The sequence below is a fragment of the Anomaloglossus baeobatrachus genome, chromosome 2, assembly GCF_048569485.1.
Source record: "Anomaloglossus baeobatrachus isolate aAnoBae1 chromosome 2, aAnoBae1.hap1, whole genome shotgun sequence".
Classification (NCBI taxonomy): domain Eukaryota; kingdom Metazoa; phylum Chordata; class Amphibia; order Anura; family Aromobatidae; genus Anomaloglossus; species Anomaloglossus baeobatrachus.
This window is the reverse complement of record NC_134354.1, coordinates 484,671,200-484,699,036: the sequence shown is the minus strand read 5'-3', so window position 1 is coordinate 484,699,036 and position 27,837 is coordinate 484,671,200. Positions and strand designations below refer to the sequence as shown.

At 45.5% G+C, this 27,837-nt stretch overlaps 1 protein-coding gene across 6 annotated transcripts in view; it reads left to right on the top strand.

Moving 5' to 3' along the window:
• The window catches only part of LIMS1 (LIM zinc finger domain containing 1), a 107,490-nt gene that overhangs the window by 58,031 nt on the left and 21,622 nt on the right, over positions 1-27,837 (top strand). For 4 of the 6 annotated variants that reach the window (XM_075336447.1, XM_075336443.1, XM_075336448.1 and 1 more), the window contains exon 2: positions 20,506-20,665. In XM_075336447.1, coding sequence (XP_075192562.1) covers positions 20,506-20,665 — 160 coding nt within the window. Of the gene's footprint in view, positions 1-15,232; positions 15,550-20,505; positions 20,666-27,837 lie in introns of those variants that run through there. The other 2 variants (XM_075336444.1, XM_075336445.1) reach the window with 2 other exon arrangements.

Below are 27,837 nucleotides of genomic sequence, written 5' to 3'. Positions count from 1 at the left end.
TTTTTGGGGGGAGGCTTCAGCACAGTGGTATGTTGTCCTGCTCAGATAATGGTGGATAGTCGTGTTGTCTGATTTGTGTGTTGAAATCTTTGTGGCCGTCCAGCCTATAAAGTAACTTGTGTGAAGGAATTACAGTAATGTTACCATTAATACTACAAAGCATAGTAATAGTAATTCTGTGTCCTCATGCCTACCTGCGGTGTAGCACACCCCATCTATACCATCTCCAGGTACAAAGCCATCCAGACACGCACGGGATGAGACGCTGTGTGTGAATGTTACCCGTCCTGCAGGGGCTGAGCAGATTGTGTCCTTTATTTGTAGCCCCAGGGTGAGTATGTGAAGCACGCAGTCTCCTCCTCCTCCACACGCCATGCCCTACAGCACTTCAGCTATTTTTTCCATGACATGTAGTCAGTGACTGGCAGCGTTCATGGATTATTTTTTTTTTTAGCGTATTGTTCTAATGTAAATTATCAAAACATTTTGAGTTTATGTTGCATTATATAATGGGCTAAATAGAGAGGCAATGTTCAGGATCAAGCCCAAGCTTCAACAGGGCAGCCACTAGCATACAGGGCAGCCACTAGCATACAGGGCAGCCACTAGCGCACAGGGCAGCCACTAGCATACAGGGCAGCCACTAGCATACAGGGCAGCCACTAGCATACAGGGCAGCCACTAGCGCACAGGGCAGCCACTAGCATACAGGGCAGCCACTAGCGCACAGGGCAGCCACTAGCATACAGGGCAGCCACTAGCGCACAGGGCAGCCACTAGCGCACAGGGCAGCCACTAGCATACAGGGCAGCCACTAGCATTCAGGGCAGCCACTAGCATTCAGGGCAGCCACTAGCATACAGGGCAGCCACTAGCATACAGGGCAGCCACTAGCATACAGGGCAGCCACTAGCATACAGGGCAGCCCGGTGGCTCAGTGGTAACTTTATTCCTCATATGGTGGCTCAGTGTTGCTGGGTTCTGTGGTTCCAGTACCACCAAGATAAACTCCTTGCAGATGCTGTCATGTTCTCCCCGTGTTTACGTGGGTTTTCTTTGGTTTCCGCATATATTCGATGCAGCCAATTTTCCTGACCACACATTATACATAGCAGATTTTCCATATTTTGCTGTGGATAATCCCTTAGGTTAAGGCCATATATTGCAGCTGCCATGCTTTGGTTGTAGTGAGTGGACTCACTTAAATGATTTATTTACACATTTTTCCACTGTCAGTCTTTTTCACCAATAACACACTAATAAAATGATTAAAAATGGGGATATGTTCTTATTTGGTTTAGGGAACAAACATAGGTCAGTGGAAAAAACGGACAGCACACAAATGTTGTTGAAGTTGCACATTTGCTTTTCACTGACTGTTTTCAGTGACACAGATGGTAAAAATGGTCAAATGGATCAAAAGTGGGTGAAAAAGATGTAGCCCACTGATGAAAACAAGTTTGTTTGGGGGGGGGGGCTGTTCACACTGTAGTATACAATGGGTCTGGGGGTTCCACTGAATTCCTTCTGTCCAACTAGAAAGATTGAAACTGCCAGAAAGTCCATTGTAACTCAATTTGTCATTGTACGCTATGGTTCTATTGGAGGCTTTTCTATGAATCCTGTTTTTCAAGAAATTAGGCCCCCACCCCAACAGACTGCATAAAGGCTGAACAATGCCTTTAAGGCCCCCTCCCCTGAACAGACTCATCATGGGAGATAAGGATCCAGCATGTCCAGTTTCAGACTGACGATCCTCTTGTTCCCTTGGCATTTCTCACATAGCGAGATCGCTGCTGAGTCACAGGTTTTGTTTTTCTTTTTAAAAGGGGTCTCACCAGCGATCTCGTGATCTGTGACACTAAGCAGCGATCAGGCCCCTGCTGTGAGATCGCTGATCGTTACACACTGTTCTGGTTTATTTTCTTCAAAGGCGATGTCCTCCTGGGCAGGACGCATCGCTGTGTTTGACACTGTGTGACAGGGTCCCAGTGACAGCAGAGATCATTATACAGGTCACTACTGCGACCTATATCGTTACTGAGGCGTTGGTAAGATCTGACTGTGTGACATCTCACCTGCGACCTCCCAGCGACTTACCTGCGATCCCTATCAGGTCGCATCGTTTTTGGGATCGCTGGTAAGTCGCTAAATGTGACGGGGGCTTAAGCGTGTGTTCACACAACTGTAGTCTTGGTGCAAGTGCTTTTTGTGTAAAAAAAAAAAAAAAAAAAAAATACCCTCATGGACAGCACATGGACCAATGTGATTCTATTAGGCTGTTGAGACGACAGATTTTTCATATGGATCAAGTGCCAGTGCAAAATAAATCACAGCATGCACTATTCTCGTCATTATTGCAGATGAGACTCTTCTCTTCAAGTCTATGCGTGCCCCCCACCCCCCCCCCCCAAAAAAAAAAAAAAAAACAGATCACATATGAATCCGTTACACAGCATCTTTTATGGGTACATTGCCATTATTTAGATAGGAAATAGGAAAGTATTTGTTTTTGAAAAAGTTTATTACAGCAGGTTTTTGCTACATAATGAGAGCAGCATGATGTAGGATCAGAGACCCTGATTTTCACAATGTGTCACTTACTGGGCTGTGTTTTGTTATTTCAATTCAATATGTTTCATCAGCAGATTATCATTACAGGACTACTATCCTTGAGCCTCCTAGTCCAACCAGGCCCCCACCACTTAGCAGCTCTCTGTCATTATACAATATACACAAAGTTGTGCTGCAGTTATACACAGCTCAACAACTGAGCTCTGATAGATCTGCAGCAGAGAAAACTGTGACCCCATTATATCTGCGGTACCCAGTAATCTAAGTGATACGTCTCTGGAATAAGGGTCTCTGTCCCTACCTCACAGTGCTGTCAAATTACATTTCAAAAACCTGCTGACAGATTCCTTTTAACTGCTAATGTATAAAAACTGATTGCATACACAAGATAATACAAGTGAAAAATAGTCAGTTTTTTCCTGGATGAAAATCAGATGAATTAATTTAGCCTTAGAGATAGCTGCCAAAAAAATGCCTCGCAGTGGTCATCTCCGAGGTCAGAGGAGAGCGAGAGACAGTGAAAATAGCTGCCGGCTGAAAAGCTATTTAAAGTGTATAGGAGGTTTAAGGCTGGGGTCACTCCATATTCTCCACCATAATCAGTACACAACTCTGTGCTTAGCAGAAACTCTAATGCGGGCATTACACGGGATGATCTATCATGCGATCGCACGAGTGATCGTACCCGCCCCGTCGTTTACGCGTCACGGGCAATTAGTTGCCCGTGGCTCACAAAGTCGTTAAACCGCCGTCACACGTACTTACCTGCTGAGCAACGTCGCTGTGGGCTGCGAACATCCACTTCCTGAAGGGTGTGGGACGTTTGACGTCACAGCGGCGTCACACGGCAGCCGGCCAATAGAAGCGGAGGGGCGGAGATGAGCGGGACGTAAACATCCTGCCCACCTCCTTCCTTCCGCATTGCCGGCGGGAGCTGCGGGACGCAGGTAAGCTGTGTTCATTGTTCCCGGGGTGTCACACGGAGTGATGTGTGCTACCCCTCCGGGTACGATGAACAACCGGCGCAAAGAAAAATAAACGACTTTTTAAAAATAAACTGTGTCAACGATACACGATTTGCAAACGTTCTGCGTCGCTCGTAGGTGTCACACGGGACGACGTGGTAAACGATGCCGGACGTGCGTCATGAAAACCGTGACTCCCGACGACCTATCGATAGATCGTCTCGTGTGACGCCCGCATAAGGCTATGTGCCCACGGGACTCTGTATCCACAGATTTTGCCGCGGAAAACCTGCGGATTTATTTGGATTTTCTAGATAAATCCGTGGGTTTTAGCAAGCACAGACACTCCCCATGTTATCCTATGGGACAGAGTGGGAGAGTGTCTGTGTCCATGCTGCGGTATGTGCAGCTATGGAACATGCTGCGGATTTCCCGCAGCCGCACGTAACTGCATGTCCATTATTCCTGTGGAAACACCTGTGGAAATCCCGGCCCTCCGCTATGGAGATGGAGGACGGGACGTCCGCAGGTAATTCGCATGAATGTCCGCAGGTTTACTACAGCTATACCGCTGGAATCCCGCAGCTATGTATTGTTGCGTATTCCGGGGAGCAGCTGCGGGAAACCTGCGGACGTACCTGTGGATATATCCACAGGTGCGAGCTCCCGTGGGCACATAGCCTAACTCTCCTAATGTAGACACTCACTCGAATGAGGCAAATGGAGTATAAAATCTAAAGCTCTGCACTCCATTTAGTCCTTCTTTTGGCAGTGTCCATCAGTTTCTCAGTCACCAAAGCATAATCAAACCATCATGCTGTTGATTCCAGCTTAAAATAGAGACTGCAGATGAGGAGGACATAACATGTAGTCCCAGGAAATCATATTTTAAACCCCAAATGCCTCATTTGGCTGAACAAGGGGAATGTCCAAACACCAGTTTTCTACAATTCAGATGCAGGCCCTTAATGGAGTGGTGAGCAAGGAGTAAAATGTGTTGTGAATCCCAGGGCATCTCTTTACAAAGCCGTCACTGACGTCAGGTGTATGCACCCGGGCTTCAAAGAGGCTCACTGCACATGATCAGAAGTCACCGCATTTCCAGTCATGCGCACTACTCTGGAGGCTGGCGTATGTGTCCCGGCTTCAGAGAGGACTAGTGAGCATGACCAAAAATGACCCCAGCATCAGAGACGCTCAATGCTGAGGTACAAAGCCACGCGCATGCCTGGCTTTCTGTTGAGATGCAGATGATGCTGGGCATTGTAAAACATGTTCTCAAACCAACAGGGGCATGATAACCTGCTAAGTAGTCACACTATTTGGGGAACGAAAGTCCCTGTGACTGTAAATGGGTGATGAAGCAATTCCTTCAATTCAGCCACCTGTGTCCATTGACCTTCATTTAGTGTTACCTAAGGGTTAGCCATGTCTACAAGAAACGGTTTCAGCTCAAGAAATTGCTCGATCATTAAATAAGCGCTGCCCCACTGAGCGGCTTGATGGACAATTGCCCCTTTTCCAGCATGTCTCTTCAAGATGGAATCAATTTTAGGGGTTCTGGCAGCAATAACCAATTTCCTCACCATCCAAATCAGACTTCCAGCACGTGCCTTCTTGCAGATTATTTCTTCTTGCTGGCAGCAGCGTGTGCACAACACAGCACATATGATAAATAGCAGAGAAATGTGAAGCCGCTTCAAGAAGATCAGCTATTTCTAAAGTATCAATTTGCTGTTCTGTACAAATATCTGTTTGTTCCGGCTACTTTCACACATCAGTTTTTTTCCATCAGGCACAATCCGGAAAAAAACAGATAAAACTGATCCGGCGCTGGATCAGTTTGATCCCCATTTATTTGTATTAGCGCCGGTTTGTGCCTGATGGCATTGCGTTGCATCCGGCTTTTTACGGAGACGTCGTTATTTGGTAAGGCTGCTTTCACACATCCGGCTTTTGCAATGCGGCACAATCCGGCACTTTGCAGGAAAACCGCAACCGTTTTTTTTTGCTGCCGGTTGCGTTTTTCCTGCATAGACTTTAATTAGTGCCGCATTGTGCCGCATGGGCTTGCGTTCGGTCCGGTTTTTGCCGCATGCGGCAGATTTAGCCGATGCCGCGGCCGGATCAAACGCTCCCTGGCACGTTTTTTGCTCCGGCAAAAAAAAACGCATCGCGCCGCATCCGGCCAATGCGGCGCTTTTCCCAATGCATCCCTATGGATGCCGGATGCGGCGCGATGCGGCAAAAACCGCATCCGGCCGCCGCATGCGGTTTTTTCCACTGCGCATGCTCAGTAGCATGCCGCAAGCGGCAAAAACCGGACCGGCCGCATGTAAAAAACTTATGCAAAGGATGCGGTGTTTTCACCGCATCCGTTGCATAGGCTTCACAGCCGGATTGAGCCGCAGAGCTCAAGCCGGATGTGTGAAAGCAGCCTAATGCGGCGGCCGGATGGAATGTCTCTTGTAACATTTTTTTTGTCTCTGACAAAAAACTGCATCACGCCAGATCCGGCATGATTTACAATGGAAGCCTATGGATGACGGATCCGGCGTAATGCAGCAAAAAAGCGGATGCTGCTGGCAGATCAGTTTTTTTAAACTGAGCATGTGTCAATGTATTGCAAAAAAACGGACAAAACAGATGCAAAAACTGATGCGCCGGATCAGTTTTTGATGGATCAGGTGTACCAGATCCGTAAAAAAAAAGGATCAGGCGCATCTGTTTTTGCATATTCTGCGCCGGATTTGTTGCATCAGGCACACGCCGCATTGTGCCTGATGCCAAAAAAACTGATGTGTGAAAGTAGCCTAACAGGAACAGGACTGTAGCTCCATCTCAAACACACTGACTCTGAAGTTTTCTTCTAGCTGCTGTTCACATTCATTATTTTCAATCAACAGTTTAGTTGTACTTCTGTTTGAAGCGTTGTCAGTTACAATATCAAGAACCTGATCTAGCAGTCCTGAGCGGAGTGCAGATGTTCCTTCCTTCCCAGTGTGTTCTTACCCCTATCTATAGAGGTCGAGCTTCACTACTTATATCATGTACATGAAGTGCAGCACAGATTCATCTCAACTAAAAGCCTGGATTCTTTGATCAGGAAGAGAACAGCCATTTATAGGACATTTCAGAACTTTCCCAATTTCTTCTGAAAAAATATTCAGCAAATTCTGCATTGAACTACTGTACCCCATTTATTATATATTTTAGGAGTCTGAGTCGGTTCATTTTATACTGACTTTGACTCCACCAAAATGGGCACCGACTCCATGATTCCAACTCCACAACCCTGGTGAATCCAGCCTAATTATAATTTGTTTATAATGGTAATTGTCCTAGATTAATGAGGAAATCCTCATTTAGAAAAGAATAAAAGTACTACTCTTTTGTTGACTAAACTGATGGTCCATACCTACCTTTATATTACACATGGGCGGCCATGCCTACCTTATATTGCACACTGGCAGGCCATATCTACTGTATATTGCTCACTGGCGGACCATACCTACCGTATATTGCACACTGGCGGGCCATACCTACCGAATATTGCTCACTGGCGGGCCGTACCTACCGTATATCCCTCACTGGCGGGCTGTACCTGCCTTATATTGCACACTGGCGGGCCGACTACCGTATATTGCTCACTGGCGGGCCGTACCTACTGTATATTGCTCACTAGCAGGCCACATCTACCGTATATTGCTCACTGTCTGGCTGTACCTGACTTATATTGCACACTGGCGGGCTGTATGTATCGTATATTGCACACTGGCAGGCTGTATGTATCGTATATTGCACACTGGCGGGCTGTATGTATCGTATATTGCACACTGGCGGGCTGTATGTATCGCATATTGCACACTGGCGGGCTGTATGTATCGTATATTGCACTCTGGCGGGCCGTACCTGCCATATATTGCACACTGGTGAGTCGGCATTTCGTGGCTACCAACACTGCTGCCATCTAAATCGTGCAGGTAGAGCAACCCAACACGACACCGGTTGTCTGGCTCTGGACTCCTTCCCCTTTATATTTAGAACCCTTTTGATGTGACTTCTCGGTAAATGTTCTTCTTTTCTGGATTGAACATGCTAACTGACGCTTTACCCTCTGGTTATTAAAAGCCCTGTACAACTGTAGCTGCATATTTTCACTTTTGCAAAAAGGAGATTCCAGTATCTGTAGAATTCCAGCAATTATTTTTAACTCTTGCAGCTTTTCTAGTTACGATCAGTTGTTACATTTGTTGTCTGAAAACTTCTGATCATCTGCAGGGGTGTAAATAGAAATCATAGCGCCGATACAAAAATAATTTATTTGCTTGCCCTCCTACATTACATATTTGATGGGTCACGGCACAGTCACAGAAGGGTATACCTCCCGACTTTAAAGATCGGGAGAGCGACCTATATTGTGTTACGTAATTGTGCCTATACTGAAGCCCCTTAGTGTTCTCCCCTGCTACAATGCCATACACACTGTATGGTACCACCACAATTCATTTCACCTCACAATTTGCCACCACAGTACACGCCACACGGACAGTAGGAGTCCTCCACAACCCCTTACCCAGTGTGTTGTCTTCATTGGACCCCACATATGATGACCCTCACAAGTACTGACAGTGAAAAGAATAATAGCAAAAAGCTCTCCTAGCCCAAGTACTCTATGCTTCTTGGGTTGGTGCCAAAGCAAAAGCTGAGGCTTTGTGGACTACTGTAGGTGTGATCTAGGGATGAAATCATGCCTGCTTTACTGAGACTAAACAGGGAGACGATGGCTCCCTACTCCACCATTGTAATTAACTGTATCTGCATACTAAAGGCCCCGTCACACAACCAGATCGCAAACAAGGTCGCAGCTGAGTCACGGTTTCTGTGACGTAGCAGCGATCTCGCCAGCGATCTCGTTGTGTGACATCTATCAGCGATCAGGCCCCTGCTGTGAGATCGCTAGTCGTTGCAGAATGGTTCGGACCAATCTCTTCAAAGGTGATGTCCTGTTGGGCAGGACACATCGCCGAGATCTTTATACAGGTCGTTACTGTGTCGTTGGTAAGGCCTGACTGTGTGACATCTCACCAGCGACTTACCAGCGATCCTTATTAGGACGTATCATTGTTGGGATCGCTGCTAAGTCGTTGTGTGTGACTGGGCCTTAAGGCTACTGATACCCTTGAAATTGAGATGCCTGGTTGTGCGACTAGTGTGTTTTGGGATTGACTATCCCCCAACTCTCCAGCGCTATTAGCTGTACACCATTGATCACTTTATTGCCATGTTAACTTTTGACTATGGTCAGATTTCCATATAGTAAACCATATTTCTATACCTCTCAGAAAAGCAGTTCCCACTTAACTCTCCAATCCCCCATTTTCTATAAAGGTCGGGTCTGGAAGTGAACCATGTGTACAGTCATCTCTAAAATAAGCCTTGCAGCCCAATGCCAGAGAGTCTGGCTGTGAAACAGAATCTGGCCCTATAAGGATGTCAGGCATGTAAGAGGATTTCCAGTGGAGGCTGTCAGTTTAGGAGACCATTCATCACCGCTTCTGTTTTCCTTCTACATGTCATATAGTAATAACACCATTAGAACTGGCCACATCTGTTAACCCTGGTAAGCTCACTAGAACCAAATTAGCGGTTAAGGGCAGTTAGATTCTGACAGGTTCCCATTAAAGGTTAGGCAGTGTGCGCATGATCAGGATCTGCTGCAGATTTTATGTTTTGAATTCAGCTCCATAAACCCACAGCAATCTGCATTGCGATACAAGTGAATAGGGTTTTCAAACCATCCACGTGTAGTGGAAACATCTGTATGCAGATGTGCGCCGAGGATTATTAGATCCATTTATCCCTGTGTGGATATTTACTAGTGATGAGGGCATATATTCTGCACTTTTCCATACTCTCTCGCATATTAAGGTATTCGGATATTCGTTACTCGCCGAGTATTTTGATATTCACCTTGTGAGTTTCACTGCATTTTTGGCGCCTGATTTTCAGCCACTAAACCTACGGGGATTGCTGCCAATCGCATTAATGTTGTAGCCATCTTTGCTACTGACATTACTGTGATTGGCAGGCACAGTTGTAAAAAAAAAAAAAGACATGCGGCCTTCCAGCTATTTGTGATAACCAGCACAGGTAATGTTGGCAACTGTGGGCTGCAGTGCCCAGCTGTGTGCTTTATCTTGGCTGTATTTAAATAAAAAATAAAAGAACAACATTGGCTCCCTCTCATTTTTGACAACCAGCGCAGATAAAGCAGACAGCTAGGGACTGGTATTCTCAGGCTGTGAAGGTCCATGGTTATTTGGCCCTCTCGAGCTTAAAAATAGCAGCCCGCAGCCGCCCCCTAATTGGCACATCCATTAGATGAGCCAATTGTGGTGCTTTACCCAGCTCATCCCGATTGCCTTGATGCAGTGTCAATTGGGCTAATGTATGGATTTAATGTCAGCTGTGAGCCTGCCATCAAGCCCTGGGTTGGTAATGGAGAGGTGTCTGAGAACACCCCCTCCTTTGCCAACCCTGTAAGGGAAAAAAAACACATACTCACAAAAATGCTTTATTTTCAATAATAATTAAAAAAACACACACACACTTTCACCAATTTATTAACCCCAAAAGCACCCACCACAGGCCCAGCGTAATCCACACAACATCCCACGACTATTCCAGTTCTGCCACATCCAGAAGCTGCAGTGATGGAAAATGCGACCGATTACTGCAGCTCCCGGGACACACTGAGGGCAGTGGGGAACCTGGCTGTGAGAAGCAGTGACGTCAGTCAGGTCCCTGGAGTTCACAGCTGTGTTCCCACGGGACTGTCTAATTGCAGGACACAACAGCACAGCAGTCCGACAGTCCAGTAGCTGTGAGGACTGGAAACCTTAAAAGAGCCATATAAAGCTGCAGCAGTTCCCAGGTAAATGTGTCGGACTGGACTGCCACCATGACACACAGTCCAGCACTGATTTCGCCTGAAGTCACTTCTGGTAGTTCTCACAGTACCCTCTGTGTGAGCCGCCAGCTGTGACTTCAGGTGAACTAGATGTTGGACTGCGCTGCTGCCGCGACACCCAGTCTGGCACGGAGTTCACCTAAGGTAATCACTGGTGGCTCACACAGAGGGTGTCCTGCAAACCACCAGAAGTAACCTCAGGGGAACACCGTGCTGGACTGTTGGACTGCACTGCCACTGTGACATACATACAGTCAGACAGTCCAGCACTGAGGTTTCTTCTGGCAGCTGCCACGCTGCTCTGTGTGTCCTGGAGGCTGCGGCAAGCGGTCTAGTGTTCTAATGTCACCGCTCACAATGGTCTCCAGATGTAGCATTGGGGACGTCGTGTAGATTACGTTAGGGAAGGTTTTGGGGTAATGAATTGGTAAAAGAAAGTGTGTTTTTTTTTTTTGTTTTTTTGTTTTTTTTTGTTTTTAATTATTTAAAATAAAGGATTTTTGTGGTTTGTTTTTATTTACAGGCTTGGTAATGGCTGGGGGGGAGATGAGGGGCTCATAGATACGTCTTCATTACCAACCCAGGGCTTAATGGCAGCTGTGATATTTGCAAATCACAGCTAATCTCAATCGCACCAGGGCAATCGGATGAGCTGGCTAAAGCTTCACAACCGGCGCATCTAATAGATGCGCCAATTGTGGGGCGGCTGCAGGCTGATATTTTTAGGCAAGGGAGGGCCCAATAACCATGGACCTTCGGAGCCTGAGAATACCAGTCCCCAACTGTTTGCTTTATCTGTGCTGGTTATCAAAAATGGGCAGGTGCCCACGTTTTGTTTTTGTTTTTTTATTTTATTTTTTTTAAATAATTATTATTATTATTAGTTCACGTAATTAAAAAAAAGAAAACATTGTGTGGAGCCTCTATTTGTGATAACCAGCCTCCAGCTGTGTGCTTTATCTGTGCTGGTGATCACAAATGGGTCCACACGTTAAGGCCCCCTTCACATATCCATGTCTCCGGTACGTGTGATGTTTGTTTTCACACGTATCGGAGACACTGACACATATAGACCCATTAAAATCAATAGTTCTGCATGCACGTGTGTGTCTTCACATGCACTGTGTGTCCATGTGAAGCATATGTGTGTCCATGTGCTCGACACATAGAAATATCTGTTTTTCTCCGGCAGCACGGGTGTCACACGGACCGCACAGATGTGATCCGTGTGACATGTACTGGAGAAAACCACGTTTCTGTGAAATAAAATGAATTTCTACACTCACCTTCTCCAGCGCTGTCTCTGCCGCTGCTGTCACTTGCTTCTGACCCTCACTCATTATGCTCATCGCATATGCACGGCACAGCGTACTGGAAGCAGCAGCAGCGGGGAGTCAGCAGGGCTGGTGACCGCAGAACGGAAGACAACAGTTCCAGGGACATGTGAGCATAAAGTTCCTGTTCTCCATGTATTATCACGGATAGCACACGGAGAACACTCGTGCTAACATCACGGCACATGGATGGCCATACGCACCTTTTACACGTTCATGCAAAATGTGTGTGGTTTTTCAAAGATGTATGAAAGCGGCCTAAAGTGGTGTAATACTCCGATAACATTACATAGTTACACATGTTGAAAAAAGACCTAGTTCCATCTAGTTCAGCCTTCCTCCACCAATTACACATTTTGTCATTTATAACCAACAATGTTGTGTGTACTGAGGAAATCATCCAGCCCTTCTTTAATAGCTGTTATAGTATCTGCCATTACTACCTCTTGTGGTAGGGCATTCCACAGTCTGACCGCTCTAACTGTAAAGAACCCTTTCCTATTTAGCTGCCGGAATCACTTTTCTTCCACTCGCAGTGAATGCCCCCTGGTCCTTAGTATTGTTTTTGGAAGAAATAAGTCATGTGCCAGTCCTTTATATTGACCACGCATGTATTTATACATATAAATGAGATCTCCTCTGAGACGTCTTTTTTCAAAGCTAAACATATCTAACTTTTCCGACCTCTTATCATATGGGAGGCCTTCCCAGAAACGACCAGTGTTTCAGAGATGCATCCAGGCATCTTCCCCTGTGCTCCTCCTATTCAATTTCAACACTTCTCCCATTGATTTTCGTACAGGTAAAATATATCTTTATAACATATATTTTACCAGTATCAAAATGGAGGCTACCAGAATGTACCGCATCCTTATGGAACTATTCTATGTCCTGTTGTGTATAAATATGTGACTCTTCAGATTGTGTTATACCATGCCTGAAGAAGAGACCTGCGTAGTCTTGAAAGCTGCTATTATTACCATCTTTTCAGTTAGCCATTAAAAGGTATCAACCACTGAGGACTCTCAGTTCTTTTAAATAATTTTTTTATTACTCACAGCAAGTTGGGCTGCAGTGTGTACATCGCCCAGGCCAAAAACTAATACTCTACCAGGATACAGCTAAACCCACACTAATGTGGAAGCATCACAGGTGCAGGAGAAGCAGATCACACACACACCTCCATGGAATGGAGGGGAGGCGAATGCTAGATGATAAAACTGCACACTAGTGGCTTGCATAGAGCGCTGTTCACATGCAGATGGCACAGTCACAAACCCGCAGCCTATTAGGTAATGCCCTTCTAGTAGATCACTTAAACAAGTATTGTTGACCTTAGGGAGATCAACATATCCACTGCGGAGACACCATCACGTGTTTCTCAACGCAGTGATTCTAGAGCATTGCCCCCTGGGAAGTATGCAAATAAGAAAGCCGCGGAGACACCATCACGTGTTTCTCAACGCTGCCAGGAAACTAGCCAGGTCTTTCACCGGGAAGGAACAACCACGGGAAGGGCAGCCTCCAGTCAAGGAGACCACCTATACCAAACATGGTATCCATCCACAGACAGCTGTTTCGGGGTATTTGCCCCTCATAGTCTTTTACTAGGCATTGCCCCCACTAGCCAGATTCCTACTCCACACTGATGAGGGGAAAATACCCCAAAACTGCTGTCTGTGGATGGATACCATGTTTGGTATAGGTGGTCTCCTTGACTGGAGGCTGCCCTTCCCGTGGTTGTTCCTTCCCGGTGAAAGACCTGGCTAGTTTCCTGGCAGCGTTGAGAAACACGTGATGGTGTCTCCGCGGCTTTCTTATTTGCATACTTCTAGTAGATCAGGCGGGCTGCCAAGCCATACCCCACTGTGTATCACGCACGGACAGACACTCTACAATGCAAGGCCCAACAGAAAGGGGCCTGGCTGTATCCTGTACAAACAAAAAAAATATGAGGTTTTTGTTGGTATTTATGGCCATAAAACGTAAGCCTACACCCTCGTCACTGGACCTCATGTAATTAGTGTAGGGACCTACAGACATGAGTGTGTGTGATCTGCTTCTCCTGCACCTGTGATGCTTCCACATTAGTGTGGGTTTAGCTGTATCCTGCTAGAGTACTAGTTTTTGGCCAGGGCGATGTACACACTGCAGCCCAACTTGCTGTGCGTAATACTTAATTTTTGGAGGACATTGTCCTCTTTTTGTTATTTTTATATTTAAACAATTTGTTTACTGTTGATTTTCAGCATTTTTACAGCCCTGCAAGACCTCCTGGGGGTCCGCCAGAATATTATTCCCAGACACTTGCATTAGATTCGTTATGCATGAATATACAAAATATTCGGGACAAATGATCCAAACCTGAATATTTGTGTTCTCCCATCTCTAATTTTCCCTGCACATTACAACCTATACAGTGCTCTGTAATGGAGTAGGATGAAATCTGTGACCTAACCAGTTACCACATCCACAAGAGGCTGTTAAACACCACTGACGGCTACATGTAACCCGATCCGATCTTGTTTAATAGTCTGTGTAGACAGGCTGACCATATTTCCAAGCATAGAAGATCATGGTTCTCTGCAGCACGTGTCAGGTTTGCACAAGATGATGTGCTGTCAAGAATGATGCTATTTCAGGAAGCTCTTGAAAGTCCTTTCACCCAATGAATGGGCATCTAATCATTTTTTCAGTCCCGATTATCCGCCGGTGCCAATGGGCCCTTTACTCATGCAGATGTTGCGGATTTGATGTCAAATGCAATGTGAACATTAACTAGAGCGTTTCTCTTTTCAGCAGCAGGTGACTGGTCACTGATACTTTGCCACAATGTGCCAATCGCTTTTCTTTCAGCCATTGATTTTCCAGATTAGACTTTTGGAATATTTTCTCATTGATCCTGTAAACACTTGTTTCTAAGTGCCGCCATCATAATAGGCCAGTGTGGTGCCGGGCATCCATTACAGCTCTGCGACTATGTCTGTGCTATATAAAGATGGTTATTATTAGAGCTGCAGAGAGAACAGGTGGACAGACAGCAAATATTCCTACCCTGGTCCTCCTCCTTTTTACTAATTGTAAACTGGGGGACAGTTATGGACTGGTTACAAGTGAAGGAATAAAAATAATTAGTTGTCTGATGTGTTGTCTTTGGAGATGATGCTACACTCCAGCTAAGGTTGGAGTTTCTGTAGGCTCTGCGATGTCTCTGCACAAGCACCATTAACCATTGAGAGCTATGCCGGTACGGTCAGGCTTCCACCCTCTGGATGTGCTGGAATTTATAACATCAACAGCCATGGCAGCTGAATCCCACCCATCAGGAGTGACGCGCTCTCTACTGCACAGCCTTAGTAGGAATCTGTGCTGTGGAATGTGGGCAGCACAGTAATGTATCTCTCCATGAGTCACACTGACACTGCTTGGAGTAGTCTGGAACACTTGTGTCCGGCCGTCCTCCACAAACCGAGATCTTTACACACTTTGGTCTTTGGAAAAGCTATCGAAGTAAAATGATGGAAGTTCAGTCCAGGATTCACCCCGACATTCCTGAGAATGGGGAACTGCCTCCTATGGAGGTTACCAGCAATTTTGGACCTGAGGAGAGTGGGGGAGAAGATGAAAAACCAGTGTCAAACCTGCAGAGAAGACGCAGCGATGTCAAAGTATACAAAGAAATCTGTGACTTCTACGCCAGATTGTAAGTGGCCTTTACCTGGATTAGAGGCTGATCTGACATTTCTCGGGGAATGTACAGTATTGAAATGGGAAAGCTTCAGGTCCTGCCCGTGTGGTTGGGGCGATAACCAGTGCATCTGTAGGGAAACAATCAGCTGGTCAGGGTAACAGTTTGGACTTTTTTGTAATTACTAATGTATCACTGGGATGGCAAATGATTGACTTTAGGAATAGTAGTTTTACTTTGCATGTGGTTGATATATGTACTTATTGGCTATGCCTCTTCTTATAATTTGATCATGATGCATAATTATATGTCCACAGTGTAGAATAATCTTAGGGTAGCCTGTCATGCTTTTCCATACCAATGAGAAATGTACTGTATACTAACCCAACAGAGATCAGGACACTCGCTTTTGGCCTCTGTTGTGTCATTGGAGCCCTAAGGATAATTTTGGACTAAACAGGTGCTGTTTACAAGTTTTATACACCAAATCTTGGGGCATCACATGATGTTTGAAGACCTGAACAGAATAAATAAAGGCCCAGTGTCCCTATAAATTGAAACCTGCTCAATATTTTATACATGCAAGTTACATGGAACCTGTCAGGTGCAGTATGTACCCAGAACCACGGGCAGTTCTGGGTGCACATTGCTAATCCCTGCCTAACCGTCCCTGTATTCACTAGCATAGATAAGGAGATCTTTAGAAAAGGTATTTCTAAAGATCTTTTACTGTATGCTAATGAGCGCAGGGACTAGTCCCCTGGGTGTTACTTCTCCTTGCTACTTGGCTCCATTAGCATGTTAGTACGCCCACAGGGGCGTACTATCATGCTAATGAATACGCAGCATCACACAATGATCTCACTCCCCTCTCCGCTGCCATCGCGTCCGACACTGGATTTCGGCTCAGTGTGCATGATCCTGGTGTCTCGGTCATGCGCACTGTGAAGCCGGGTGTACGCGTCCTGGCTTCAAAAGAAGTACGGGATCATGCGCACTGAGCCGAAATCCAGTGTCGGACGCGATAAGAGATGAGAGGTGAGTGAGATCATCCTGTGACACTGCACATTTATTAGCATGTTAGTACGTCCACAGGGCCGTACTAACATGCTAATGGAGCCGACTGGCAAGGGAACTAATGCCTTTGGGACTAGTCCCCTCGCTCATTAGCATACGGTAAAAGATCTTTAGAACTACTTTTTCTAAAGATCTCTTTTATTTATACTACTAGATACAGGGACGGTTAGGCAGGGAATAGCAATATACACCCAGAACTGCTCATGGTTCTAGGTGCATATTGAACCTGACAGGTTCCCATTAAGAAATAAAAACGCCAGTGACAAATCCAACACCAAAGGAGAAGAGTCAAGAAAAACACTGGCGGTATTCTTTTGAACGTCTTCTGTTTGCAAATGTGTGCAAAACGCGGTGCGGTGCACATATGTTTAAATGGGTTGTCCAATACTTTTTTCCACTTTACCATGGGCCCCAAAGTGATGAGAAAATCTATATTGCTATTCTCTTCTCGGACCAGCACTGCTCTTCCATGCTCGGCGCTGTGCTTCCGTCCAGTCTCCTGGCCTCCCCTTCCGGCAGGAACCAATAATGACTTGTTTAAAAGCAGTTGATGTTTAAAGAGGAGCTGTCACCAGGTCAGAAGTGGCCAATTGTTTGCTCTTATTGTATTCGCATTGCTCCCTTGAGCGTTCTGTTTGTTTTTGTTATAAATTCCCCATACATTACCAGAGATATGGGCCTTTTCATTTAAGGTACCGTCACTCATAACGAGATCGCTAGCGGGATCGCAGCTGAGTCACGGTTTCTGTGACGCAGTAGCGATCCCGTTAGCGATCTTGTTATGTGTGACATCTACCAGCGATCAGGCCCCTGCTGTGAGGTCGCCGGTCATTGCAGAATGGTCCAGGCCATTTTCTTCAAAGGCGATGTCCTGCTGGGCAGGACACATCGCTGTGTTTGACACTGTGTGACAGGGCCACAGTGACTGCTGAGATCGTTATACAGGTCACTACTGCGACCTGTATTGTTCCTGCATCGCTGGTAAGGTCTGACTGTGTGACATCTCACCTGCGATCTCCCAGCGACTTACCTGCGATCCCTACCAGGTCGTTTCGTTTTCGGGATCGCTGGTAAGTCGTTGTGTGTGACTGGGCCTTTAGTCATAAATTCTATAACCTTTATGAAAGCGGCGTTGTTCTTGGTATTCTCCGAGGGCTGCTCTCCATTATTACCCTGTGAGCAATATCTCTTGGTAAAAACCATAAAAATTTGCATTATATATAATAGCCCATATCTCTGGAATCATATTGTTTAAAAAAATAACTTTTCCTCTCTCTGTTGTTCAGGAAAGCAGCAGAAATAAAATGTAGACACTTTTGACCTGGTGACATGTCCTCTTTAAGGACCTCTTATAGACTTTTAAGCATCTAGGTGGTCCACACTTTGCACTAACGTTCTGAAACATCAATGTAGATTAAGCTGCTTGTATGGGATTGTGGAGGAACTGGCAGTCAGACACAGCCAGACTCCCAGTAGAGAAAGCAGAGATGATGTAATAACCATTTCTGCCTTCCTGAAGCACTGTTAACACTGCAAGTTTGAATCCTAGTCGTTAGTCCCACTTTGTTTTTGTTTTTTTAATGTCCAATTAAAAAAACCTATTTAGATGGAAATTGGAATGCATTTTTTTTTCTTTCCACCAATCCTTTGTGTTTGTATGACAAGTCATCATCCATCAGTAATGATTGCTAACCAGCCGGTGTTTGGAGGCAAGTCATACACTCTGCCCTCCTTAATTTTGGTCAGTACTCTGTATGTTTGTGGGCTTATGTAGTTTAGCAGATACAGAAGTGGCAAAAATTCTAATCCCATTCCACGAAGTAGTGGTCAGTCAGTGTCCACACACAGGCCATTTCTGCTTTGAGCCAGGAGCTAGCCATAGGGTTTACTGAGATATCGGTTGTCTGGGCAAATTGAAAAGTTCACAGAGTCGTAAAAGATGAGAAGTGATTCTCTTCTACCATCACCCACCTGGATCCAGCGCAGGCTGCTCTGTAATCTGCATTTACGCAGGAAGGGAGACGTTGCCATTCTACCAGCAGCGGAACGACAGCGTTCAGGTGACACATTGGATATTTCATGATGATGCGTTGCTCAGTCATCTGAACGCTGTAGTTGTTCACATTTGTACAGGTGTCTATGAACAGTAGAACAATGTACCACAACTCCAGAGTCTGCTAAATCTTCCTGATGGTCTTGTTCAGTCAAGTGGGGGTCCTAATTTGCCTCTCTAGCAATCTTATGAGCTGATCTCAGACATACTCACATTGCTTTGTCTTTTAGACCTTATCTTGACCTCCACTGTTCTTGTTAACTAAAATTTCTTAATTACATTTCAAACTGAGGAAAGGGCAACTTGAAAGCACTTTTGCTATCTTATAGCTTTTCCTGCTTTGTGGGTCTCCACCATTTTCAGAGTGCTAGGCAGCTGCTTAGAAGAATCCATGGCTGCTGTATTTTAGCACAAGGTTAGAGGAGGCTGGGTTTTTCTAAAGTGAAATTTGCATCACCTGAGCTTTCCTAATGAAAATGGTACACAAGTGGAACCCTAACAGGCTATTTAAGGTCTGAAAATGCACACAAATCGCCAAGGGTGCCCGAACTTTTGCATTTGACCATTTTCTTCTTTGTAAAAAAAGAAAAAATTTGTTGCCTAAAATACAAAGGAAATGTGTCATCTCTAACTTTATGCCTTTTATAGATAATTTCATTTTCAACTTGCTTAACTGTTCACAACAACAGTAATTTTGACCAGATGTGCCCAAACTTTTACATACTGTAGATTATTACAAGGGATGGAAGGCCTTTCATATGATGAGGTCGGAAAAGTTGGATTTGTTTAGCTTTGAAAAAAAGACGTCTCTGAGGAGATCTCATTTATATGTATAAATACATGTGTGGTCAATATAAAGGACTGGCACATGATTTACTCCTTCCAAGGAGAATACTAAGGACCAGGGGGCTATTATCACGGGTGGAAGAAAGGTGATTCCGGCAACTAAATAGGAAAGGGTTCTTTACAGTTAGAGCAGTCAGACTGCGGAATGCCCTATCACAAGAGGTAGTAATGGCAGATACTATAACAGCTTTTAAAAAAGGGCTGGATGATTTCCTCAGTACACAAAACATTGTTGGTTATAAATGACAATATGTATAATTGGTGGAGGAAGGTTAAATTTCATGGATGTAGTTTTTTTTTGTTTTTTTTTTTCTTCAAGCTATGTTACCAGTCACTGTTGACCTGTTGACAATAGTGTTGAGTGAGTAGGTAACTATTCGTACTCACTAAGCTGTTAGTCCGCTATTCACATATTTGTTACGAGTAGCGGGCACAATGTAAGTTAATGGGAAATGCTCGCTAAGTAGCGAGTAACTCAAAAGCTGTACTCTTCGCTACTCGTACGAAAAGTATGGGTTTCGGGTTATTCGCTACTTAGCGAGTATTTTCCATCGACTTACATTGCGTCCACTACTCGTAACGAATACGCGAGTAACAGACTGTACTAGCTAACAGCATAGCGAGTACGAATAGTTACCTACTCGCTCAACACTACTTGACAGGTCTTCTTTAAAAGCAGCTAAAGCGATGACGTGACCACCTACTCCAACCATTAGCTTGCCATCTTATGGCAAATATGTTCGCTATGGTGGGTGGAAAACCTCTACCGTGCATCAGATGAGAATTCAGTAAGGTGTGCCCTTCTCCAGTGTTGGTGTACCTCTAACCAACAATATGCCATTCGGTGCCTACTGGGCTATGAGGCACATGGATGGTGTGAGCAGGGCATGAGTAGTAGTCACCATTGTTCTGTGTCTGGCCAGTGTGATGTACGGGTATTTGCTATTCTTACAAACCTGTGATAACAAATGTCTTCCCCTTTCCCTCTCTTACAGCAACATGGCGAATGCTCTGGCGAATGCGATGTGTGAGCGCTGTAGGTCTGGCTTTGCCCCTGCAGAGAAGATTGTGAACAGTAATGGAGAGCTGTACCATGAGCAGTGCTTTGTGTGCGCACAGTGCTTCCAGCAGTTCCCGGAGGGGCTCTTCTACGAGGTAATAGCTGGAGCTTTATATTCTATTAATACCACATATAATAATAACCAGTGGCTGTACGGCCATTTTTGTGTGGAATTTTACTGAGGACTAAAGATCCTACCACACGTGGCAGAAGGGACATATCTGCTGTGGGTCTGGCTGCCCACCACTGAGTGCGAGCTTTATCGGCAGATCTAGAACAGTAGATCAGCACAGCGCCGCACCTTAGTGTGTCATCTATTGTTTGTTACTCATGTACCACATTACTACAGTACATTATCGTCACTGTATTTCACAAATCTATATATACGGTTGATCTTGGTTCAGGAAGGAAGCTGCATTTGACAGATAAGGGGATACTTCAGAATCCTGAATGTGTCCCGTGAGCCTCCCCACAGGAAAATACAGGCCGATACCCCTCTGCTGCTATGTACACAAGTGGGTTAGAAGTTGTGGTTATATTTGGTGCATTAGTCACATACATAACTGACAATGCTCCATATTCTTTTATTGGAAGTCTGTTGAAAATCCCAATTGTCTGTTTTAGACGTTTTCTACTTGTCTTGTTGGTATTGCCATATTGTCGGCTATCAAGCAGGGTCTTTTTCTCTAGTAGTTTAAAAAGGGGTTGTTGACTTATCACCCAAGGTTTTTATTTTTAAAAGGAACCTGTCTTGCAGATTTGGGGCCTAAAAGCTGTGGCCACAACCAGTGGGCTCTTATATACAGCATTCTAACATGGTATATATAAGAGCCCAGGCCGCTATGTAGAGCGTAAAAATGACTTTATAATACTTACCTAAACGGTCGGTGAGGTGCTGATGGGTCAGATGGGTGTCTCCGTTCTCTGGGTGTGGTGCCTTCTCTTTCAGCCATCTTGGTCCTCCTTCTGAAGCCTGGGTGCATGACGCATCCTATGTCATGCGCACGCGCCGACATTGAGGTCCTGCGCAGGCGCACTACAATGCTTTGATCTGTCTTGCTAAGGGCAGATCAAAGTGCGCCAGCGCAGGACCTCCTCAGATCAGAGGCTTTGACTGGCTCAACTTGTGTAACGCAAGTCAATTATTTGGCGCTTTTGATTCTCCTCTCACACAGCCAGCCAAAAACAGCATTTCTGGGGAAGGGTGGGTTGTTTTTGTTTTTTTTTTTATTACCCCCAGTGAGAGGCATTCAGAGACTGCAAGCGGCTCCAACTGGGGTGCCGGTTTCCATCATTCACTGAAGGGAGCCACCTTTTTGTGTCGGATCGCTGATGAATGACACATCCCAACACCTGGGGCACTAGGCCAAGTACTAAGCACCCCGATGCTTGAATGAGTATCAAGCAGGTGTGGCGAGCACTCGGTCATCATTAGTAGCACATGATCATTAATGTGATAATACCTCCTTTTTTTTATTTGTTTGAGCATGCTGGACCCCTTTTAATCACTTTAGATGGCCACTTATATACTAGGTTTGCTTTGTATTTGTTGCAACCTGGTTGGGAAGTAAGTGTCCAACATGGCCGTTTGCTTGGATCTTTTTCATCTCATAATGAAGGGATTGCCTGCGCTATCCTCATATTCAGAACTTTAGAATCTCCTTTGCTTTTTGCAGGTGAGGCTGCTTTCACACTACGGTTTTTTAACTGTAGGTAAAATACCGCAAACCGCATTTGACAGGATCCTGTGTTTTTAAAGTGCAACGCATGCAACCGCAATTGTTGTTTTACCATATCCTGGATGCAGTGGGACGCAGAATTTATCGTCCGGTACTGGAGTCAGCTGATCGGGTGTCAGCTGAACTCATGATTTCATAGCCCGCACATTCTATGGATGCAGGTTAACAGCAGTCACTGCCCGCTGTTGATCACGTGTGACCGTTTGCGGGCTGTGTGGGCAGGAGGTCAGCGGAGTTCAGATCAGCTGACTCCAGTGTCGGCCAATTACTTGTTCTGTGTCCCGCTGTATCCATTGCAGCGTGTGCGAACTGTTAGGTCAGCTGAGTTCGGCCGACACTGGAGTCAGCTGTTCTGAACTCAGCTGAACTCCTGACCGCATAGCCAGCAGAACAAGTAATCAGATCAGCTGACTCCAGTGTCTGCCGATTACTTGTTCTGTGTTCCGCTCCATCCATCGCAGAGTGTGCGTGCTGTGAGGTCAACTGAGTTCAGATCAGCTGACTCCAGTGCCGGCCGAACTCAGCTGACCTCACAGCCCGCACACGCTGCGATGGATGGAGCGGGACACAGAACAAGTAAACGGCTGACACTGGAGTCAGAGATGAGTGAGCAGTAAAATGCTCAGGTGCTCGATAGGCCATGTCAATATTGACTGCTAACCCCCACTGCTTGGTGCTACCTTCACTGGCAATGAAAAAATCCAGGGAAGTCCTTTTTTTAAAGTTTTTTGCCGAAAGACTAAAAAAAAAAAAAATCACGTGGACTTCGCCATATTTTTGTATGCTAGCCAGGTACAGCGGGCTGCCCCCAACCCCCAGCTGCCTATTTGTACCCGGCTGGGAACCAAAAATATAGGAAGGCCTTTTTTTTTTTATTATTATTTCATGAAATAGTTTAAAAAAATCCCCCAAAAAACGATTTGTGTCCAGCCAAATACAATTAGGCAGGTGGGGATTGGATTTTGCACCGCAGGGTGGTCCAAGCTTTCTGCCCCCCCCCCCCCCCCCCCCGCTGCGAATTGCAGTCCGCAGCCGCCCCAGAAAATGTCGCTTTGTTAGAAGCACCATCTTCTGGCGCTGTATTAGACTCCTCCAGCAGCCCTGGTGCCGGGTGGCATGCTGGGTAATAAGGGGTTAATACCAGCTTTGTTTTACCAGCTGGTATAAAGCCCAAGATTCTTAATGTCAGGCCAAGTTTTACGCGGCCATTAAGAATCTCCAATAAAGGGTTAAAAAAAAAAAGACTCCACACAGACAAAATACTTTATTAGAAATAAATACACAGACACACTTAGGGACTCCATCTTTATTACTCCCTCTCACCCCTCCACGATCCTGGTCTTCTGTCTGAGAGAGAGAGAGAGATTTTTGTACTGACCATGCCAGGCTGCTTTCTGGGCATTCGTAGTACAGACAACAGGATCTTGTGTCTATCAGGATACGGCGACTTCCGGTGCAAACTGCACAAGGATCCACCGCCGCAATCTAACGGATCCATTGACATGCAGTATTTTGCCTGAGGACAAAAACGCTGCAAGTAGCGTTTTCGAAAAAAGGTAAAATACTACAAAGCAATGGATCCAGTGTGTGCCGCACGGAACCGCATGTGACCGCATATTGGCGCGATTCCATTGCAAATGTATTGAAATGACAACACATTTGTAATGGATCCGGCTTTGCAGCAAAAAATCCATTTGTGCTGCAGTTAAAAAAAAAAACAAAAAAAAAAAAAAACTTAGTGTGAAAGCAGCCTTAGCGGGCTTAGATTATGTAATGGTTGCCTTTTTTACTGGTTAAGCTGCTTGTCATTTCTTTTATATGATCAAAATAGTTTAAAGCATGACGAATACAAAGATAATTAGTTTGAGTCACCTAGAGGTTAGGGGCTGTGGAAGACATAGTGGGTTTACCCATAATTAAGTTACCCCTAAACCATCAGATATGGGACAACTTACTGATTGTATTTCCCAGAACAGATGCAGAGCCCCATCTGAATGAGGTTGAGTTCAAGCACCATTGCTCAATTTCCATGTCTGTGAGACTGCTTTAGATGGCAGTTGACAATGCCCCCCATAGACCAAGAATGGGGTCAAATTTGCTCTGTTCAGTTTCATTGTCAGTGTTATTGGGGGTCCCATTGATCAGTAAGTTAAAGGTGCACAACATTATGACATGAAGTTGCTATTCACACTAATAAAATTTGTGATGTGCTCTTATTTTTACAGATTACGCCAGGTTTCCTTTTCAGGATGGTGCCCATGTTACACTTTAGTTCTTCTTTCTGCTGTATCACCATTTATAGCATTAAGGAGCAGAAACCCTCACAGTATTATGGAATCTGAGCATCAACCACAATTCTCATCACGGAATCTGTCAGCAGATTTTTGCTAAGTAATCTGAGGACAGCATACTGTAAGGGATAATACAGATATTTCAGCGATGCCTCTCGTTAAGGTCCGTGGTGTTGTTTACTTACACCAGTAACTTATCATTGCTGGATTACATTGCCTCTTGGCTGGCAGTCCAACACGCCCCCTCGTGTGATCAGCATATCACTGTCAATGTACAACAAAGTGTATAGAGAGCCTGATGTGGGTGGGGGCAACTTTCTGAGCTCTGCTGCGTGCTAAACCTGAAACCTTACTGGGTGCAGCGGTTAAGGCTAGGTTCACATTTCCGTTGTTTTGCATCAGTCACATGCATTGCTTGACGCTTGTGATTGATGCGTTGTACAACGGGTGACAAGAATTGGAATTCATTGTCATGATAAAGGGTTGTAAAATGAGAGAGAGAGCAAGAACGATCAGCTGATCGTTCACAATAGCCGGCCGCTGGCTTTTGAGAGCGATCACCTGATCTCCCAGCCGTCGGCTTTTGAGAGCGATGAGCTGATTGTTCACAGAAGCCGGCCGCTGGACGATCAGCTGATCACTCTCAAAAGCCGGCGGCCGGGAGATTAGCTGATTGTCTCTCTCTCGGCGGCCGAACATTCATTTAAATGATTAAACACAAGATTTGAGCATGCACAGTGAAAACATAAAGATTCCGCGGCTCAAAAAACGTTACAAGATGCGTTCCTGCCGCCCGGCGGTCACTGATCAGTCGGGCGGCGGATGCAATGCTAGGGTATCAGTCGCAATCCACCGCTCATACAAGTGTATGGGAAACAACGGAATCCGCCAAACGGATTGCATTGTTTATCAGAGCGGCGGATTGTGACTGATCCTTAACAACGGAAATGTGAACCTAGCCTAAGACACAATCAAACGATGTGATACAGTCTTTGATTCAGTCTCTCTTTGCCTACATCATGCTGCTCTCAGATGAAGTAGCAAAAACCTCCTGACAGATTCCCTTTTAAAGGAGCACACCAGGATAAACATATACTTTATGAATAGTGCAGTGCCTTGAGGGGTTCCTGTCAATAGGGTCCTCCCTCCTAAGCAGTCTATATGGGTATGTAGGTTATAGGAAGCTGAATAAACTCATACCTTGTTATCTCTGATCTGATGTCTTATTCCAGAGAAATCCATCTTTTTCTTAATATGTACATAAGCTTCTAAGATGTATGGGAATCTGCCGCCAGAGTTTGTTTAAATGAAAGTGGGCATTACTAGTGTGAGACATGTAATGACTGACAGTCTGCTCTCCTGAGCTACATGTCACACTGTTAACACTTCCTTTCAGAAAAAAAGATGTGGAGGCAGATTATACAAGAGATCTATGTCCAACCCATAGATCTTAACAGCAGATTTACCTATTAAGAAAAAGGTGGCTTTCTCTGGAATAAGAAATCAAATCGCAGATATCAAGGTATAATTTTCCTTAACTTTCTATAAAATATGTGACCATATAGATGGCTTAGGAGGGTGTAGATTAACTTTTAAAGGGAGATGCATGACTTATGTCTTTGTGCTTTTAATTTTGGAATCATGTAGTGCCTTCTTCAGGTCCATCACTAGGAATACTGTATCAATGTTTCTTGTATTGTTCCTTATATGAAAACTATGCTCACATGAGGAATCTTCTCTTATAGAGATCCAAGCTGTGACACTTAAGGCCCCGTTACACGCAGCAACATCGCTAACGAGATATCGCTGGGGTCACGGAATTCGTGGCGCACATCCGGCCTCGTTAGCGACGTCGTTGCGTGTGACACATACGAGCGACCGCTAACGATGCAAAATACTCACTAAATTGTTGAGTGTTGACACGTCGTTCATTTTCAAAATATCGTTGCTCGTTGTGGACGCAGGTTGTTCGTTGTTCCTGAGGCATCACACATCGCTACGTGTGACACCCCAGGAACGACGAAGAACACAGTACCTGCGTCCTGCAGCAACGAGGTGGGAGTGTCGTTCATGCGGCTGCTTTCCGCCCCTCCGCTTCTGTTGGTGGCCGCCTGCTGTGACTCCGCACGAACCGCCCCCTTAGAAAAGAGGTTGTTCACCGGCCACAGTGACGTTGTTAGGAAGGTATGTGTGACACGCACCACCGATTTTGTCCACCACGGGCAGCGATTTGCCCGTGACGCACAAACGGGTGGGTGCGAACGCTAGCGACATTGCTAGTGATGTCGCTGCGTGTAAAGCCCCCTTAAGTGACGAGTGTGGGCAAATTAGTGATGTTTTGCTCTTTACAATGGGCTGAGAGGTCAAGCATCAGCGTGTCCTGGTGCCGACAGTACAGATGTTTCCTGTACAAAGGCGAGCTTCATGTAAGGTGATAGGAAAAAGCCTAGGACACCATCCACTGGATTCTGAAAAATCCTAAATTCAACATTAATGAAATTCTCCAGCATCTATATTTTTATTTTATTTTGTTTTACCGATCAAAGTAAGCCAATATGGTAGTTGATATTGATGGTCCTCGTGTACTTCCATCCTTTTTGTTTTTGTGGCGCCCCTGAGGCTTCCGTCACCACAGAGACATTGCACCCCATCCAGAGGTGTGATGTCCCATCCTGGGTAAGGAAAGGGGTACATGCCAGTTCCCAGGCAAATCTACACTACACCCATTGTTAGGTACACACTGGGACCAGGGAGAGTGGCAGCAACCCTCCCATGCTGCATGCTGGGAGGGGCCGTAAGACCCATCCCTGCTCCTATAGGGTACAGCTTAGCAACTGGGGAGGTGGGAGGAGCCACCAGAGAGCAGACAGAGAAAGGAAGGTCAAGTTTGAGTAGTCTGAGAGAGAGGGGAGAAGGAGGAGGAGGTCTGCGGGAGGCAGAGGAGAAGGAGAGAGAGTAAGGAAGCTCTAGTCAGTCAGGAGCTAAAAAGAAGAAAGTGACGCTTCCTGGTGAAGAACCTGGGACTCAGAGGGTCCAGGTGACACCAAGCAGAGGAAGAGAAAGGATTCCAGGGCCACGGATCGCTTTTGAGCTGTGGTGGCCTGTTCCACAAGAACATCGGTCGAGGGATCAAGCTGCAACAGGGGACGGTCCCTAGAAACCGGAGGAGTGAAAAATCATCTCCAACAGTAAAAACCGAGGCCCAGGGAAAGTTGCTAACTCCCCGGGCCACAGCCC